Source organism: Cherax quadricarinatus, chromosome 16 (assembly GCF_038502225.1).
Source record: "Cherax quadricarinatus isolate ZL_2023a chromosome 16, ASM3850222v1, whole genome shotgun sequence".
NCBI classification, from domain to species: domain Eukaryota; kingdom Metazoa; phylum Arthropoda; class Malacostraca; order Decapoda; family Parastacidae; genus Cherax; species Cherax quadricarinatus.
Genome location: NC_091307.1, coordinates 15,310,577 through 15,329,656, shown reverse-complemented (window position 1 = coordinate 15,329,656; position 19,080 = coordinate 15,310,577). Strand labels below are relative to the sequence as shown.

At 38.1% G+C, this 19,080-nt stretch overlaps 1 protein-coding gene across 11 annotated transcripts in view; it reads left to right on the top strand.

The window, feature by feature from the left end:
* LOC128688791 (titin-like) overlaps positions 1–19,080 on the top strand; it is a 458,202-nt gene that overhangs the window by 254,342 nt on the left and 184,780 nt on the right. For all 11 annotated transcript variants that reach the window (XM_070085639.1, XM_070085635.1, XM_070085638.1 and 8 more), the window contains 6 exons: positions 1,431–1,634; positions 5,181–5,303; positions 5,835–5,987; positions 6,149–6,339; positions 14,871–15,076; positions 15,305–15,607. In XM_070085639.1, coding sequence (XP_069941740.1) covers positions 1,431–1,634; positions 5,181–5,303; positions 5,835–5,987; positions 6,149–6,339; positions 14,871–15,076; positions 15,305–15,607 — 1,180 coding nt within the window. The remainder of the gene's footprint in view (positions 1–1,430; positions 1,635–5,180; positions 5,304–5,834; positions 5,988–6,148; positions 6,340–14,870; positions 15,077–15,304; positions 15,608–19,080) is intronic.

Sequence of the window (19,080 nt, the reverse complement as noted above, 5' to 3'; positions counted from 1 at the left end):
TCTCTATTGCAGTGTATATATGTTCTAGCATGTGTATAATAGCATCATTAGTATTTTTATTAGGCCTGAATCCATATTGGCAGGGGTTGAGTATGTTTTGGGAGATAAGGTAGGAGTAGATTCGTTTATGAATTAATTTTTCGAAGATTTTTGAGAGAGGGTGTAAGTTGGATATTGGCCTATAGTTATTCAACTCTGTTTGGTCTCCTCCTTTGTGGATCGGGGTGACCCTTGCTATTTTGAGTACTGTAGGGAAGGTGGAGGATTCAATGGATTTGTTAAAGAGTGTTGCAATGATTGGAGATAGCACTTGTGACACTTTTTTGTATATAAAGGGTGGTAAGGTACTTAAATCTCCTGCCTTGTTTTTTAGTGCATTGATAATAAGGGAGACTTCGTATGGGTTAGTCGGAGCTAGGAACAGTGTGTTCGGGTAGTTGCCGGTGAGGTAGTCATTTGGTGGGGTATCTGAGCTTGGGATTTTATTGGCAAGGTTTTGTCCTATAGTGGAGAAGAAATCATTGAGTCTGTTTGCTGTTTCTGTTGGTAGGAGTTGGGGTTCATCTGATTTTGCTAATTTTATTTCGCTATTTCGTGATATCTTTTTTGTTCCCAGAATTTCTGATAGGGTTTTCCAGGTCTTTTTTATATCACCTCGTAAGTTGGATAATCTGTTCTCATAATACAATTTTTTTGCCCTTCTTATCAGGCTGGTTAGGATTGACGAGTAACGTTTTGTTTGGTCTCTGGTTATGTGACCCATTCTGTACTGTTTTTCATATTGGTGTTTTGTATTTATGGATTTGAGAATGCTGGGTGTTAGCCAGGGACTGTTCAGTCTCTTTGCTGTCATCTGTTTAGTTTTTTTAGGGCAGTGCTTGTTATAGAGGTATTGGGTCTTTTTTAGAAAATTATTAATACATTCGTCAATATCTGTATAGATTTCTAGCTCAGTGTGCCAATCAATGTTTGCTAATGCTGTTGTGAAGTTATTAATGGCTGCCTCATTGTGAAGTCTGAAGGTGACTTTAGTAGTGTCTTGGGGTAGTTTACCAAGAGTTGTTATGAGGAAAGTAGGGTAGTGGTCTGTGGTATTATCTGTAATTATGCCTGATTTTAAAGGGGATATGGTGTTGGTCCAGATGTGGTCAAGTAGGGAAACACTAGTCTCTGTAACTCTTGTAGGTTTTGTTACTGCTGGTAGTAACATACAGTTACTCATTGTGTTTGTGAATTCAGTAACGTGTGGGTCCTGGTCTTGCAGGAGATTTATATTGAAGTCACCTGAGAGTAGTAAGTGATCTTTGTTCATGCGTGCATCAGTTATCATACTTCCTAGATTTTGACTAAATTGGCTAATGTTTGACTGTGGAACTCTGTAGATGTTTATCATGATTAAAAGTTTTCCTTAATTGCCTTTATCATTATAGGCAGAAGACTGGGTCAAACAAGGCAGTAAGATTCTGGTCGATGTAGCTGGTGAATCAGCAAACATTCAAAACCCTGAAGAAGCAGAAAAGTTAAGATCTCGCATAGAGCATTTCCTGAAGCCTGGTGAAGAAGCCCAGCAAGAAAGATTGACACAGATCTCTTCTCTTGCTGTAGAACTTTATGATGGCCAGTCACCTAAACAGGTTTGATAATGAATATATTCTTGGTATTTATATAACATATAACAAATAGAGGAGAGTAGATTAGTTAGCTTCAATTCACCTGTGAAACCATTATGATTGAGAGATGTAACAGGATGATCCTCTTCTTGGTTGCACTTGCATTGCAGTTACAGTTTTTGCTATGCTTCATTCTTTTTGCCTGAACATTACCCTTTCAGTGTATGTGTATATATATATATATATATATATATATATATATATATATATATATATATATATATACGTATATATATATATATATATATATATATATATATATATATATATATATATATATATATATATATTATATATATATATATATATATATATATATATATATTATATATATATATATATATATATATATATATATATATATATATATATATATATATATATATATATATATATATATATAATTTTTTTTTTTTTTTTCAACAAGTCGGCCGTCTCCCACCGAGGCAGGGTGACCCAAAAAAGAAAGAAAATCCCCAAAAAGAAAATACTTTCATCATCATTCAACACTTTCACCACACTCGCACATTATCACTGTTTTTGCAGAGGTGCTCAGAATACAACAGTCTAGAAGCATACACATATAAAGATACACAACATATCCCTCCAAACTGCCAATATCCCAAACCCCTCCTTTAAAGTGCAGGCATTGTACTTCCCATTTCCAGGACTCAAGTCCGACTATATGAAAATAACCGGTTTCCCTGAATCCCTTCACTAAATATTACCCTGCTCACACTCCAACAGATCGTCAGGTCGCAAGTACCATTCGTCTCCATTCACTCCTGTCTAACACGCTCACACACGCTTGCTGGAAGTCCAAGCCCCTTACCCACAAAACCTCCTTTACCCCCTCTCTCCAACCCTTTCGAGGACGACCCCTACCCCGCCTTCCTTTCCCTATATATATATATATATATATATATATATATATATATATATATATATAATATATATATATATATATATAATATATATATATAATATATATATATTTTTTTTTTTTTTTTTTTTTTTTCAACAAGTCGGCCGTCTCCCACAGAGGCAGGGTGACCCAAAACAGAAAGAAAATCCCCAAAAAGAAAATACTTTCATCATCATTCAACACTTTCACCACACTCACACATTATCACTGTTTTTGCAGAGGTGCTCAGAATACAACAGTTTAGAAGCATATACGTATAAAGATACACAACATATCCCTCCAAACTGCCAATATCCCAAACCCCTCCTTTAAAGTGCAGGCATTGTACTTCCCATTTCCAGGACTCAAGTCCGACTATATGAAAATAACCGGTTTCCCTGAATCCCTTCACTAAATATTACCCTGCTCACACTCCAACAGATCGTCAGGTCCCAAGTACCATTCGTCTCCATTCACTCCTATCTAACACGCTCACGCACGCTTGCTGGAAGTCCAAGCCCCTTGCCCACAAAACCTCCTTTACCCCCTCTCTCCAACCCTTTTGAGGACGACCCCTACCCCGCCTTCCTTCCCCTATAGATTTATATGCTTTCCATGTCATTCTACTTTGATCCATTCTCTCTAAATGACCAAACCACCTCAACAACCCCTCTTCTGCCCACTGACTAATACTTTTATTAACTCCACACCTTCTCCTAATTTCCACACTCCGAATTTTCTGCATAATATTTACACCACACATTGCCCTTAAACAGGACATCTCCACTGCCTCCAACCGTCTCCTCGCTGCTGCATTTACCACCCAAGCTTCACACCCATATAAGAGTGTTGGTACTACTATACTTTCATACATTCCCTTCTTTGCCTCCATAGATAACGTTTTTTGACTCCACATATACCTCAATGCACCACTCACCTTTTTTCCCTCATCAGTTCTATGATTAACCTCATCCTTCATAAATCCATCCGCCGACACGTCAACTCCCAAGTATCTGAAAACATTCACTTCTTCCATACTCCTCCTCCCCAATTTGATATCCAATTTTTCTTTATCTAAATCATTTGACACCCTCATCACCTTACTCTTTTCTATGTTCACTTTCAACTTTCTACCTTTACACACATTCCCAAACTCATCCACTAACCTTTGCAATTTTTCTTTAGAATCTCCCTTAAGCACAGTATCATCAGCAAAAAGTAACTGTGTCAATTCCCATTTTATATATTTTATATATTTTATATATATATATATATATATATATATATATATATATATATATATATATATATATATATATATATATATATATATATATATATATATATATATATATTATATATATATATATATAATTATATAATATATATGCATACACTGTTTTCATATTAAATTACTTTTTCCATGTGCCTTCCATCAGTCTCATGTTTCTTTATTTACCTTCTCATGTCTCACATATATGTAAGACAGGAGTTTTCATTTTCAATTTCAAAAAAATTTTAATTCAAAATTTTATTTTCAGAATATTAAAAATACTTAAAAATTTTTGAAAGGTTCATAGTATGCAAAGCAATTCAGACAACCTTGACTAGGAGTAAATATGTGCTTTATACTAAAAAATGTACATAATGTAACGTTCTTTAAACTTGTGTATTTAGTATAGGGTACAATATTACTTGCTTCAGTTTTGTGAAGGCCAAACCAGTATTGACAAATTCTACAGGCACTCCTTCAAAGGCTTGAATGCATTTAAAGTTCCCTGAAAGAATTTACAGTAACCCAGTTGTTCATGAATGGGAAGTTGCCTGAGAGAACAAGACATGCATTATAATGTATGTGTATGAAACATTTTCTGTACTGAACTTGACTAATGACACACTGAAATTACAAATGATAAGGTATAGACTTATTTGATGAGGTTAAATTAAATCTTGAATTTCTTTTTTTTGAACAATGGTAGAGTGGCTAATAAGACTAAATTCACCACAATTATTTAAGCTCATGTGTTGCCACTTCTGACGTTAAAGACTGACACTGGATATGTGAGTATGTGTATTGTCTGCTGGTTATAATAGTCTGTACAGATAGTCTTGCATAAAAAAAAGGGAGCCTAGCATTAAAATACAGGGAGCCTTGCATTAAAATACAGGTAGCCTAGCATTAAAATACAGGTAGCTTTGCATTAAAATACAGGTAGCCTTGCATTAAAATACAGATAGCCTTGCATTAAAATACAGGTAGCCTTGCATTAAAATACAGGTAGCCTAGCATTAAAATACAGGTAGCTTTGCATTAAAATACAGGTAGCCTTGCATTAAAATACAGATAGCCTTGCATTAAAATACAGGTAGTCTTGTATTAAAATACAGGTAGCCTAGCATTAAAATACAGGTAGCCTTGCATTAAAATACAGGTAGCCTTGCATTAGAATGCAGGTAGCCTTGCATTAGAATGCAAGTAGCCTTGCATTAAAATGCAGGTAGCCTTGCATTAAAATGCAGGTAGCCTTGCATTAAAATACAGGTAGCCTTGCATTAAAATACTGGTAGCTTTGCATTAAAATGGAGAGTGTCTTTTTCTTTTCCAGGTTGAAGTTGTGAATTACCAAAATGCTCAGATGTTAAATAGTTTTACAGTTATCAATCGCAATTTCATTATGATGGTAGAAAATTTGAGAGCTGCTGAAGAGCATAGAGAAAAACAAAAGAGAGTAAGTGCATTCTAATAATATTTGTATTATTTGGTCTTACATTTGTTAGTATATCATGCTGTAGAATCTTGTGGCTGCCCTCTAGCTACACTGTATTCATTAAATCTTTGACTTTGACTTGGAAATATTTGGCTTCTCATCCATTGGCATTCATTTTATAATTGTCTTTGAAAGTAGAAGCTTTATTTCCTTAAGTCTAATTCTTTGTAGAAGGAATATTAAATATAATTTTAATTTAAAATGTTGTTAATGGTATTCTTAGATGTTACTCTTTATTGATAATAGAATAATACTGTATACAGTATCCTCAGATTAGCCTCATTAGCAAAGAAAAATCTGTCTATACAGTGGATGATATAAATATTAGATAGTATTTTCTATATGCTGCCCTGTTTGTAAAGATGCCATTGTGGTAATAAGTATTAGTATTTTATAACATGTAAACCACACAATATCCTAAAATATGTAAACCCCACATTGTAACCTTTATAGAGAATAAACTTGATTTGATTTGATAATGTATCATTACAGGAGAAAGAAGAGCTAGCAGCTTCTCTTGCTGCTGCACAGGCTGAAGCAGAAGCTGCAAGATTAGCAGCTATTGCTGCAGAAGAAGCCAGAAAAGCAGCTGAAGAAGTAGCCAAGACTCTGGTTATACCAGTAGAGCCAATAGTACCACAAAGGGTGTGTAGGAAAATGTTCTTTCATTGTTTAATTGAGATTACTGAAAATGGCAGATTTTTTATTTTTCAGTATTTGGAATATTTCAGTGCAAATGCCAGATACTGTTAAGCATGATAGCTTTCAATATTTTCTGTGATTTAATTGATAATGAAATTAAACAGGTCGAAATAGAAATTCAGACAGAAGCTATCCCATTGTCTGATGATGAGGAGCCATACAAACAGGAAGACACCCCACCATTCAAAAAGGCTAAACTAATTGATGATGAACCGCAGCCCATGCCGCCTATATTCCTTACACCTCTTGTTGGAGCTACAGTAACAGAGGGAGTCAAATTTAGTTTTGAATGCAAGTAAGTGGCAGTTATATACCATTTATATAAAATTGCTTTCAACTTGTAAACTTTACTTTTATCAGATTGACACTACTTAATTTTCCGTGGTGTGAAACTGTCTTTTTTTACATGGGACTCTTCGAGTCTCACCTAGAATTATGTCACACTGATACTTACCTCTCTAAACCCCAGCAGGTTCCATACACCTGCTTTGCACTCAGTAATGACCTCCTCAACCTGATTGCCAGTTATTGTTTGCTTGTTATTATTGACATCAATTGAGGTTACTTTTATGCTCTAGAAAGAAGTTGTTACCCTTATTTCACATCAGCACCTTGCTTTTTCTCTCTTCATGTATATCTGTACTTGGTATTTCTAGGCTCAAGGGTGCCCCCTCTGACTACAAGATTTGTGGCCACCCTTACTTCTCTGATATTTTCTTTTGAGGAGGAGCATCATGTTTGCCTGGCACAGAGTATTTGTGATAGCTGTTCATACTGCCTGACTTGCTGGCTTACTGCAGCTGCTGCTGCTTAATTGACCATTTTGTATGCACTCTTATTCTAACACTAGAAAAATGAATGAAATCAGATAATAGATGAAAAAATGAAACCTCATATTGCAGCAGCTGCTGTTGCTGCTGTAGGAGAAGGAATGTATTTTTTTTTTTTAATGTACCAGCCGTATCCCACTGAGGTGGGGTGGCCCAAAAGGAAAAACGAAAGTTTCTCTTTTAAATTTAGGAATATATACAGGAGAAGGGGTTACTAGCCTCTTGCTCCTGGCATTTTAGTCACCTCTTATGACACACATGGCTTACGGAGGAAGAATTCTGTTCCACTTCCCCATGGAGTGTTAATGTCTTATTGTGCATAATTTATCAATAAACTTTATCATAGGTATACATGTAAACGAAAAACTACTTGTATCTGTGGTTTCGGGTATCTATGGTAGGTATTAGAACGTATCATCCGTAGATATGGGGGGGACTACTGTATTATATATTATTCTTCTTCTTTCTTTTAACACACCGGCTGTATCCCACCGAGGCGGGGCGGCCCAAAAGGAAAAACGAAAGTTTCTCCTTTTACATTTAGTAATATATACAGGAGAAGAGGTTACTAGCCCCTTGCTCCCGGCATTTTAGTCACCTCTTACAACACGTATGGCTTATGGAGGAAGAATTCTGTTCCACTTCCCCATGGAGATAAGAGGAAATAAACAAGAATAAGAACTAGAATATTGATATTGATATTGGCAGTTTGGAGGGATATGTTGTGTATCTTTATATGTGTATGCTTCTAGACTGTTGTATTCCGAGCACCTCTGCAAAAACAGTGATAATGTGCGAGTGTGGTGAAAGTGTTGAATGATGATGAAAGTATTTTCTTTTTGGGGATTTTCTTTCTTTTTTGGGTCACCCTGCCTCGGTGGGAGATGGCCGACTTGTTGAAAAAAAAAAAAAAAAAAAAAAAAAAAAGAACTAGAAAGAAAATATAAGAAAACCCAGAGGGGTGTGTATATATATGCTTGTACATGGAGACTATATTAATTTATAACAACACAAAACATACTCAACCCCTGCCAATTTGGATTCAGGAAAAATAAAAGCACTAATGATGCAATCATAAAAATGCTAGATCTGCTTTACACAGCATTGGAAAATAAGGAATATCCACTAGGAATTTTTATTGACCTAAGAAAAGCTTTTGACACAGTAGACCATGACATCCTACTCCACAAACTTGACCATTACGGTATAAGAGGCCATGCGCTTGCTTATTTCAAATCTTACCTTACTAATAGGTATCAGTATGTCACCATTAAAGACACAGCATCAACAACACGGCCACTTGATACTGGAGTTCCGCAGGGAAGTGTCCTTGGTCCCCTGCTCTTCCTCATATACATCAATGATCTTCCAAACGTATCCCAACACCTGAAACCCATTCTCTTTGCTGACGACACGACTTATGTTATCTCTCACCCTAATCTTGCCACCCTCAACACCATTGTTAACGAGGAGCTGATCAAAATATTGACTTGGATGACAGCCAATAAACTTACGCTTAACACTGACAAAACCTACTATATTATGTTTGGTAGCAGAGCAGGAGATGCACAAATTAACATTAAGATCGACAACACTCTAATTACCAGACATAATGAGGGCAAATTCCTAGGCCTATACCTTGACAACAACCTGAATTTCAGCACCCATATCCAACACATAACCAAAAAAGTATCCAAAACGGTTGGGATCCTCTCCAAGATACGATACTACGTGCCGCAAACTGCCCTTATCACACTATACCATTCACTTATATATCCATACCTCACCTATGCTATTTGTGCTTGGGGATCAACTGCAGCAACACACCTAAAGCCAATAATAATCCAACAAAAAGCTGCAGTAAGAATAATCACTAAATCCCATCCCTGGCAACACAACCCCCCACTCTTCATAGATCTAAACTTACTCCCTGTTCAGTATATCCACACTTACTACTGTGCAGTCTACATCTACAGGACCTTAAACTCCAGTATCAACCTTGACCTAAAACACTTTCTTGATAGTTGTGACAGAACCCACAGGCATAACACCAGACACAAACATCTCTACGACATTCCCCGTGTCCGACTAAACCTTTACAAAAATTCAATGTATGTCAAAGGCCCTAAAATCTGGAACACCCTACCTGAGAACTCTAGAACTGCAGACACATTCATCACCTTCAAAACTACCATTAGAAAACATCTTATCTCCCTGATACACCCCATCAGCTAACTACACGAATACCACCTGGTGGTTCACACTTACACTCACTCACCCATTTGACCATAAACAGAAATATTAATCTCAATCTTAAAATAATGAATCCTATGATACTCCAATACTGAAACTATGTACTGTGCCAAAACAAAAGCATTCACATTGCTAAACTCACAAACTAGTATTTAGTCACTTAGCCATAATACCAGCTTACCTCATAATTTGTAATATTTTAAAATAAAAAATTAAACTAAGTCTGCCCGAAATGCCTAGCCATGCTAGGCATTCTAATGGTACACTCTGTAATCATTATTTAACTACATGTAAACCACACAACAACCAAATTCTGTAAATTCAACATTGTAATCTTTATAGAGAATAAACTTTGAATTTGAATTTGAGTAGTAGGTAGTAGGTTGGTAGACAGCAACCACCCAGGGAGGTACTACCGTGCTGCCAAGTGAGTGTAAAACGAAAGCCTGTGATTGTTTTACATGATAGTAGGATTGCTGATGTCTTTTGTCTGTCTCATAAATATGCAAGATTACAGGTATGTCTTGCTACTTCTACTTACACTTAGGTCACACTACACATACATGTACACATTTATTTATACACACTCATCTGAGTTTTCTTTGATTTTATCTTAATAGTTCTTGGACTTATTACTTTTCCTTTTATATCCATGGGGAAGTGGAATAAGAATCTTTCCTCCGTAAGCCATGCGTGTTGTAAAAGTCAACTAAAATGCCGGGAACAATGGGCTAGTAACCCCTTTTCCTGTAAAGATTACTAAAAAGAATAAGAAGAAGAAAATTGTCAAAGTGGGAAGTCTGAATGTGCCTGGATGTTGTGCAAATGATAAGAAAGAGATGATTGTGGATGTTATGAAGGAGAAGAAACTGGATGTCCTGGCTTTAAGTGAAACAAAGCTGAAGGGGGTGGGAGAGTTTCAATGGAGAGGAATAAATGGGATTAGGTCAGGGGTTTCAAATAGAGTTAGAGCTAAAGAAGGAGTAGCAATAATGTTGAAGGATAAGCTATGGCAGGAAAAGAGGGACTATAAATGTATTAATTCAAGGATTATGTGGAGTAAAATAAAGATTGGATGTGAAAAGTGGGTTATAATAAGCGTGTATGCACCTGGAGAAGAGAGAAGTGTAGAGGAGAGAGAGAGATTTTGGGAAATGTTGAGTGAATGCGTGGGGAGCTTTGAATCAAGTGTGAGAGTAATGGTGGTTGGGGATTTCAATGCTAAAGTGGGTAAAAATGTTATGGAGGGAGTAGTAGGTAAATTTGGGGTGCCAGGGGTGAATGTAAATGGGGAGCCTTTAATTGAGCTATGTGTAGAAAGAGATTTGGTAATAAGTTGGAGAAGTTGCACAGATTAGTGGATGAATTTGGTAGGGTGTGCAAAAGAAGAAAATTGAAAGTGAATACAGGAAAGAGTAAGGTTATGAGGATAACAAAAAGAATAGGTGATGAAAGATTGGATATCAGATTGGAGGGAGAGAGTATGGAGGAGGTGAATGTATTCAGATATTTGGGAGTGGACGTGTCAGCGGATGGGTCTATGAAAGATGAGGTGAATCATAGAATTGATGAGGGGAAAAGGGTGAGTGGTGCACTTATGAGTCTGTGGAGACAAAGAACTTTGTCCTTGGAGGCAAAGAGGGGAATGTATGAGAGTATAGTTTTACCAACGCTCTTATATGGGTGTGAAGCATGGGTGATGAATGTTGCAGCAAGGAGAAGGCTGGAGGCAGTGGAGATGTCATGTCTGAGAGCAATGTGTGGTGTGAATATAATGCAGAGAATTCGTAGTTTGGAAGTTAGGAGGAGGTGCGGGATTACCAAAACTGTTGTCCAGAGGGCTGAGGAAGGGTTGTTGAGGTGGTTCGGACATGTGGAGAGAATGGAGCGAAACAGAATAACTTCAAGAGTGTATCAGTCTGTAGTGGAAGGAAGGCGGGGTAGGGGTCGGCCTAGGAAAGGTTGGAGGGAGGGGGTAAAGGAGGTTTTGTGTGCGAGGGGCTTGGACTTCCAGCAGGCATGCGTGAGCGTGTTTGATAGGAGTGAATGGAGACAAATGGTTTTTAATACTTGACGTGCTGTTGGAGTGTGAGCAGGGTAACATTTATGAAGGGGTTCAGGGAAACCGGCAGGCCGGACTTGAGTCCTGGAGATGGGAAGTACAGTGCCTGCACTCTGAAGGAGGGGTGTTAATGTTGCAGTTTAAAAACTGTAGTGTAAAGCACCCTTCTGGCAAGACAGTGGTGGAGTGAATGATGGTGAAAGTTTTTCTTTTTCCGGCCACCCTGCCTTGGTGGGAATCGGCCAGTGTGATAATAAAAAAAAAAATATTTTATGAAAAAGAGGATAAATAAATATACAAGGTATGATGTAGCATGTAATGAAAGTAGTTTATTAGATTATGTATTGGTGGATAAAAGGTTGATGGGTAGGCTCCAGGATGTACATGTTTATAGAGGGGCAACTGGTATATCGGATCATTATGTAGTTGTAGCTACAGTTAGAGTAAGAGGTAGATGGGAAAAGAGGAAGGTGGCAACAACAAGTAAGAGGGAGGTGAAAGTGTATAAACTAAGGGAAGAGGAAGTTCGGGTGAGATATAAGCGACTATTGGCAGAAAGGTGGGCTAGTGCAAAGATGAGTAGTGGGGGGGTTGAAGAGGGTTGGAATAGTTTTAAAAATGCAGTATTAGAATGTGGGGCAGAAGTTTGTGGTTATAGGAGGGTGGGGGCAGGAGGAAAGAGGAGTGATTGGTGGAATGATGAAGTAAAGGGTGTGATAAAAGAGAAAAAGGTAGCTTATGAGAGGTTTTTACAAAGCAGAAGTGTTATAAAAAGAGCAGAGTATATGTGGCCCGGTGGTCTGGTGGCTAAAGCTCCCGCTTCACACACGGAGGGCCCGGGTTCGATTCCCGGCGGGTGGAAATTCCGACACGTTTCCTTACACCTATTGTCCTGTTCACCTAGCAGCAAATAGGTACCTGGGTGTTAGTCGACTGGTGTGGGTCGCATCCTGGGGGACAAGATTAAGGACCCCAATGGAAATAAGTTAGACAGTCCTCGATGACGAACTGACTTTCTTGGGTTATCCTGGGTGGCTAACCCTCCGGGGTTAAAAATCCGAACGAAATCTTATCTTATCTTATCTTATCTTATCTTATGGAGAGTAAAAGAAAGGTAAAGAGAGTGGTGAGAGAGTGCAAAAGGAGAGCAGATGATAGAGTGGGAGAGGCACTGTCAAGAAATTTTAATGAAAATAAGAAAAAATTTTGGAGTGAGTTAAACAAGTTAAGAAAGCCTAGGGAAAGTATGGATTTGTCCGTTAAAAACAGAGTAGGGGAGTTAGTAGATGGGGAGATGGAGGTATTAGGTAGATGGTGAGAATATTTTGAGGAACTTTTAAATGTTAAGGAAGAAACAGAGGCAGTAATTTCATGCACTGGTCAGGGAGGTATACCATCTTTAGGAGTGAAGAAGAGCAGAATGTAAGTGTGGGGGAGGTACGTGAGGCATCACATAAAATGAAAGGGGGTAAAGCAGCTGGAACTGATGGGATCATGACAGAAATGTTAAAAGCAGGGGGGGATATAGTGTTGGAGTGGTTGGTACTTCTGTTTAATAAATGTATGAAAGAGGGGAAGGTACCTAGGGATTGGCAGAGGGCATGTATAGTCCCTTTATATAAAGGGAAAGGGGACAAAAGAGACTGTAAAAATTATAGAGGAATAAGTTTACTGAGTATACCAGGAAAAGTGTACGGTAGGGTTATAATTGAAAGAATTAGAGGTAAGACAGAATGTAGGATTGCGGATGAGCAAGGAGGTTTCAGAGTGGGTAGGGGATGTGTAGATCAAGCATATATGTGAACAGTATTTAGATAAAGGTAGGGAAGTTTTTATTGCATTTATGGATTTAGAAAAGGCATATGATAGAGTGGATAGAGGACCAATGTGGCAGATGTTGCAAGTATATGGAATAGGTGGTAAGTTATTAAATGCTGTAAAGAGTTTTTATGAGGATAGTGAGGCTCAGGTTAAGGTGTGTAGAAGAGAGGGAGACTACTTCCTGGTAAAAGTAGGTCTTAGACAGGGATGTGTAATGTCACCATGGTTGTTTAATATATTTATAGATGGGGTTGTAAAGGAAGTAAATGCCAGGGTGTTCGGGAGAGGGGTGGGATTAAATTTTGGGGAATCAAATTCAAAATGGGAATTGACAGTTACTTTTTGCTGATGTTACTGTGTTTTTAGGAGATTCTAAAGAAAAATTGCAAAGGTTAGTGGATGAGTTTGGGAATGTGTGTAAAGGTAGAAAGTTGAAAGTGAACATAGAAAAGAGTAAGGTGATGAGGGTGTCAAATGATTTAGATAAAGAAAAATTGGATATCAAATTGGGGAGAAAGAGTATGGAAGAAGTTAATGTTTTCAGATACTTGGGAGTTGACGTGTCGGCGGATTGATTTATGAAGGATGAGGTTAATCATAGAATTGATGAGGGAAAAAAGGTGAGTGGTGCGTTGAGGTATATGTGGAGTCAAAAAACGTTATCTATGGAGGCAAAGGAGGGAATGTATGAAAGTATAGTAGTACCAACACTCTTATATGGGTGTGAAGCTTGGGTGGTAAATGCAGCAGCGAGGAGATGGTTGGAGGCAGTGGAGATGTCCTGTTTAAGGGCAATGTGTGGTGTAAATATTATGCAGAAAATTCTGAGTGTGGAAATTAGGAAAAGGTGTGGAGTTAATAAAAGTATTAGTCAGAGGGCAGAAGAGGGGTTGTTGAGGTGGTTTGGTGATTTAGAGAGAATGGATCAAAGTAGAATGACATGGAAAGCATATAAATCTATAGGGGAAGGAAGGCGGGGTAGGGGTCGTCCTCAAAAGGGTTGGAGAGAGGGGGTAAAGGAGGTTTTGTGGGCAAGGGGCTTGGACTTCCAGCAAGCGTGCATGAGCGTGTTAGATAGGAGTGAATGGAGACGAATGGTACTTGGGACCTGACGATCTGTTGGAGTGTGAGCAGGGTAATATTTAGTGAAGGGATTCAGGGAAACCGGTTATTTTCATATAGTCGGACTTGAGTCCTGGAAATGGGAAGTACAATGCCTGCACTTTAAAGGAGGGGTTTGGGATATTGGCAGCTTGGAGGGATATGTTGTGTATCTTTATATGTGTATGCTTCTAAACTGTTGTATTCTGAGCACCTCTGCAAAAACAGTGATAATGTGCGAGTGTGGTGAAAGTGTTGAATGATGATGAAAGTATTTTCTTTTTGGGGATTTTCTTTCTTTTTTGGGTCACCCTGCCTCGGTGGGAGACGGCCGACTTGTTGGAAAAAAAAAAAAAAACATGTATGCGTAGTGTGACCTAAGTGTAAGTAGAAGTAGCAAGACGTACCTGAAATCTTGCATGTTAATGAGACAGAAAAAAGGACACCAGCAATCCTACCATCATGTAAAACAATTACAGGCTTTCATTTTACACTCACTTGGCAGGGCGGTAGTACCTCCCTGGGCAGTTACTGTCTACCAACCTACTACCTAGGATTATATACTATTATCATTAATATTTCTCTACCTGTTTGTAATTATGTATTGATTTGTAGTTATCTGTTGGCTACACTGTTCAGCACAACCCCTATATATATTAATTATGAAACTGTTCATTGATACAGTATTCCTAATATATTTTTAGTTATCTAAACCTTACATCCTTTTCTTTTCTTTCATTTTGTGCATATTCATTGTAGGGTTCTGGGTATGCCAATGCCAGAAGTTGAGTGGCTGAAAGACAACATGAGCATCACAACTAATCCTGACTATAAAACTAGCTTTGAGGAAGGTATTTGTACCCTTACGATTGAAGAAACTTTCACTGAGGACTCAGCCTTATTTACCTGCAGAGCTGTAAATGCTGCTGGCATAGCTGAAACTTCTGCAACACTAATAGTTAAAGGTAAGCATATCTTGTCAAAGCTTGTAACATGTTAGTTGTTACAGATTAGTGTGTCAAGAGTGTAGAGAGAGGATAGATAGAAGATAGAGAGAGAATAGAGAGAGACAAGAGATAAGAGAATTAGGAGCACAAAAGTTAGAATATGGTAATTCAAAGTGCAGAGGATGAGTTGTGGAGGTGGTTTGATCATTTTTACGTTAGTATCAACAAGTTTTCTTCCCTGCTCAGAAGCGGAACCTGTAGAGGTGCTGTCACCACCATTATTCACAAAGAGGCTTATTGACAGCACAGCACAAGAAGGTTCAACATTCCAGCTGGAAGCTACTGTTCAAGGTCATCCTCTTCCTGTTGTCTCCTGGGCAAAAGATGCAAACTGTATTGATGAATCCCCTGACTATGTTATCACCTATAATAATGGTGAATGTGTGCTGAGATTTGAAGAAGTATTTTTGGAAGATAAGGCCGAATATTCATGTAAGGCAACGAATGACCTGGGTGAAGACATTACTAAAGCCAAGCTCTCAGTAATCGGTAAGATTTGCAGAGTAGTAACCCCTTTTAATGTAATAATTACTAAAAAGAATAAGAATAAGAAAATTGTCAAAGTGGGAAGTCTGAATGTGCGTGGATGTTTTGCAAATGATAAGAAAGAGATGATTGTGGATGTTATGAATGAGAAGAAGCTGGATGTCTGTCTTTAAGTGAAACAAAGATGAAGGGGTAGGAGAGTTTCAGTGGAGAGGAATAAAGGGGATTAGGTCAGGGGTTTCAAATAGATTTAGAGCTAAAGAAGGAGTAGCAATAATGTTGAAGGATAAGTTATGGCAGGAAAAGAGGGACTATAAATGTAATAATTCAAGGATTATGTGGAGTAAAATAAAGGTTGGATGTGAAAAGTGGGTTATAGTAAGCATATATGCACCTGGAGAAGAGAGAAGTGTAGAGGAGAGAGAGAGATTTTGGGAAATGTTGAGTGAATGCGTGGGGAGTTTTGAACCAAGTGTGAGAGTAATGGTGGTTGGGGATTTCAATGCTGAAGTAGGCAAAAATGTTGTGGAGGGAGTAGTAGGTAAATTTGGGGTGCCAGGGGTAAATGAAAATGGGGAGCCTTTAATTGAGCTATGTGTAGAAAGAGGTTTAGTAATAAGTAATACATATTTTATGAAGAAGAGGAAAAATAAATATACAAGGTATGATATAGCATGTAATGAAAGTAGTTTGTTAGATTATGTATTGGTGAATAAAAGGTTGATGGGTAGGCTCCAGGATGTACACGTTTATAGAGGGGCAACTGATATATTAGATCATTATTTAGTTGTAGCTACAGTTAGAGTAAGAGGTAGATGGGAAAAGAGGAAAATGGTAACAATAAGTAAGAGAGAGGTGAGAGTGTATAAACTAAGGGAGGAGGAAGTTCGGGTGAGATATAAGCAACTATTGGCAGAAAGGTGGACTGGTGCAAGTATGAGCAGTGGGGGGTTGAAGAGGGTTGGAATAGTTTTAAAAATGCAGTATTAGAATGTGGGGCAGAAGTTTGTGGTTATAGGAGGGTAAGTGCAGGAGGAAAGAGGAGTGATTCGTGGAGTGATGAAGTAAAGGGTGCGATAAAAGAGAAAAAGTTAGCTTATGAGAGGTTTTTACAAAGCAGAAGTGTTATAAGAAGAGTAGAGTATATGGAGAGTAAAAGAAAGGTGAAGAGAGTGGTGAGAGAGTGCAAAAGGAGAGCAGATGATAGAGTGGGAGAGGCACTGTCAAGAAATTTTAATGAAAATAAGAAAAAATTTTGGAGTGAGTTAAACAAGTTAAGAAAGCCTAAGGAAAGTATGGATTTGTCAGTTAAAAACAGAGTAGGGGAGTTAGTAGATGGGGAGAGGGAGGTATTAGGTAGATGGCGAGAATATTTTGAGGAACTTTTAAACGTTAAGGAAGAAAGAGAGGCAGTAATTTCATGCACTTGTAAGGGAGGTATACCATCTTTTAGGAGTGAAGAAAAGCAGAATGTAAGTGTGGGGGAGGTACGTGAGGCATTACGTAGAATGAAAGGGGGTAAAGCAGCTGGAACTGATGGGATCATGACAGAAATGTTAAAAGCAGGGGGGGATATAGTGTTGGAGTGGTTGGTACTTTTGTTTAATAAATGTATGAAAGAGGGGAAGGTATCTAGGGATTGGCAGAGAGCATGTATAGTCCCTTTATATAAAGGGAAAGGGGACAAAAGAGACTGTAAAAATTATAGAGGAATAAGTTTACTGAGTATACCAGGAAAAGTGTACGGTAGGGTTATAATTGAAAGAATCAGAGGTAAGACAGAATGTAGGATTGCGGATGAGCAAGGAGGTTTCAGAGTGGGTAGGGGATGTGTAGATCAAGTGTTTACATTGAAGCATATATGTGAACAGTATTTAGATAAAGGTAGGGAAGTTTTTATTGCATTTATGGATTTAGAAAAGGCATATGATAGAGTGGATAGAGGAGCAATGTGGCAGATGTTGCAAGTATATGGAATAGGTGGTAAGTTATTAAATGCTGTAACGAGTTTTTATGAGGATAGTGAGGCTCAGGTTAGGGTGTGTAGAAGAGAGGGAGACTACTTCCTGGTAAAAGTAGGTCTTAGACAGGGATGTGTAATGTCACCATGGTTGTTTAATATATTTATAGATGGGGTTGTAAAGGAAGTAAATGCTAGGGTGTTCGGGAGAGGGGTGGGATTAAATTTTGGGGAATCAAATTTAAAATGGGAATTGACACAGTTACTTTTTGCTGATGATACTGTGCTTATGAGAGATTCTAAAGAAAAATTGCAAAGGTTAGTGGATGAGTTTGGGAATGTGTGTAAAGGTAGAAAGTTGAAAGTGAACATAGAAAAGAGTAAGGTGATGAGGGTATCAAATGATTTAGATAAAGAAAAATTGGATATCAAATTGGGGAGGAGGAGTATGGAAGAAGTGAATGTTTTCAGATACTTGGGAGTTGACGTGTCGGCGGATGGATTTATGAAGGATGAGGTTAATCATAGAATTGATGAGGGAAAAAAGGTGAGTGGTGCATTGAGGTATATGTGGAGTCAAAAAACGTTATCTATGGAGGCGAAGAAGGGAATGTATGAAAGTATAGTAGTACCAACACTCTTATATGGGTGTGAAGCTTGGGTGGTAAATGCAGCAGCAAGGAGACAGTTGGAGGCAGTGGAGATGTCCTGTTTAAGGGCAATGTGTGGTGTAAATATTATGCAGAAAATTCGGAGTGTGGAAATTAGGAAAAGGTGTGGAGTTAATAAAGGTATTAGTCAGAGGGCAGAAGAGGGGTTGTTGAGGTGGTTTGGTCATTTAGAGAGAATGGATCATAGTAGAATGACATGCAAAGCATATGAATCTATAGGGGAAGGAAGGCGGGGTAGGGGTCGTCCTCGAAAGGGCTGGAGAGAGGGAGTAAAGGAGGTTTTGTGGGCAAGGGGCTTGGACTTCCAGCAAGCGTGCATGAGCGTGTTAGATAGGAGTGAATGGAGATGAATGGTACTTGGGACCTGACGATCTGTTGGAGTGTGAGCAGGGTAATATTTAGTGAAGGGATTCAGGGAAACCGGTTATTTTCATATAGTCGGACTTGAGTCCTGGAAATGGGAAGTACAATGCCTGCACTTTAAAGGAGGGTTTTGGGATATTGGCAGTTTGGAGGGATATGTTGTGTATCTTTATATGTGTATGCTTCTAAACTGTTGTATTCTGAGCACCTCTGCAAAAACAGTGATAATGTGTGAGTGTGGTGAAAGTGTTGAATGATGATGAAAGTATTTTCTTTTTGGGGATTTTCTTTCTTTTTTGGGTCACCCTGCCTCGGCGGGAGACGGCCGACTTATTTAAAAAAAAAAAAAAAAAAAAATTATATATATATATATATATATATATATATATATATATATATATATACAGGAAGGCCCCACTTATACGGCGGGTTAGGTTCCAGGCTACCGCCGTAAAGTGGAACACCCTTTTTTTCCACTTACA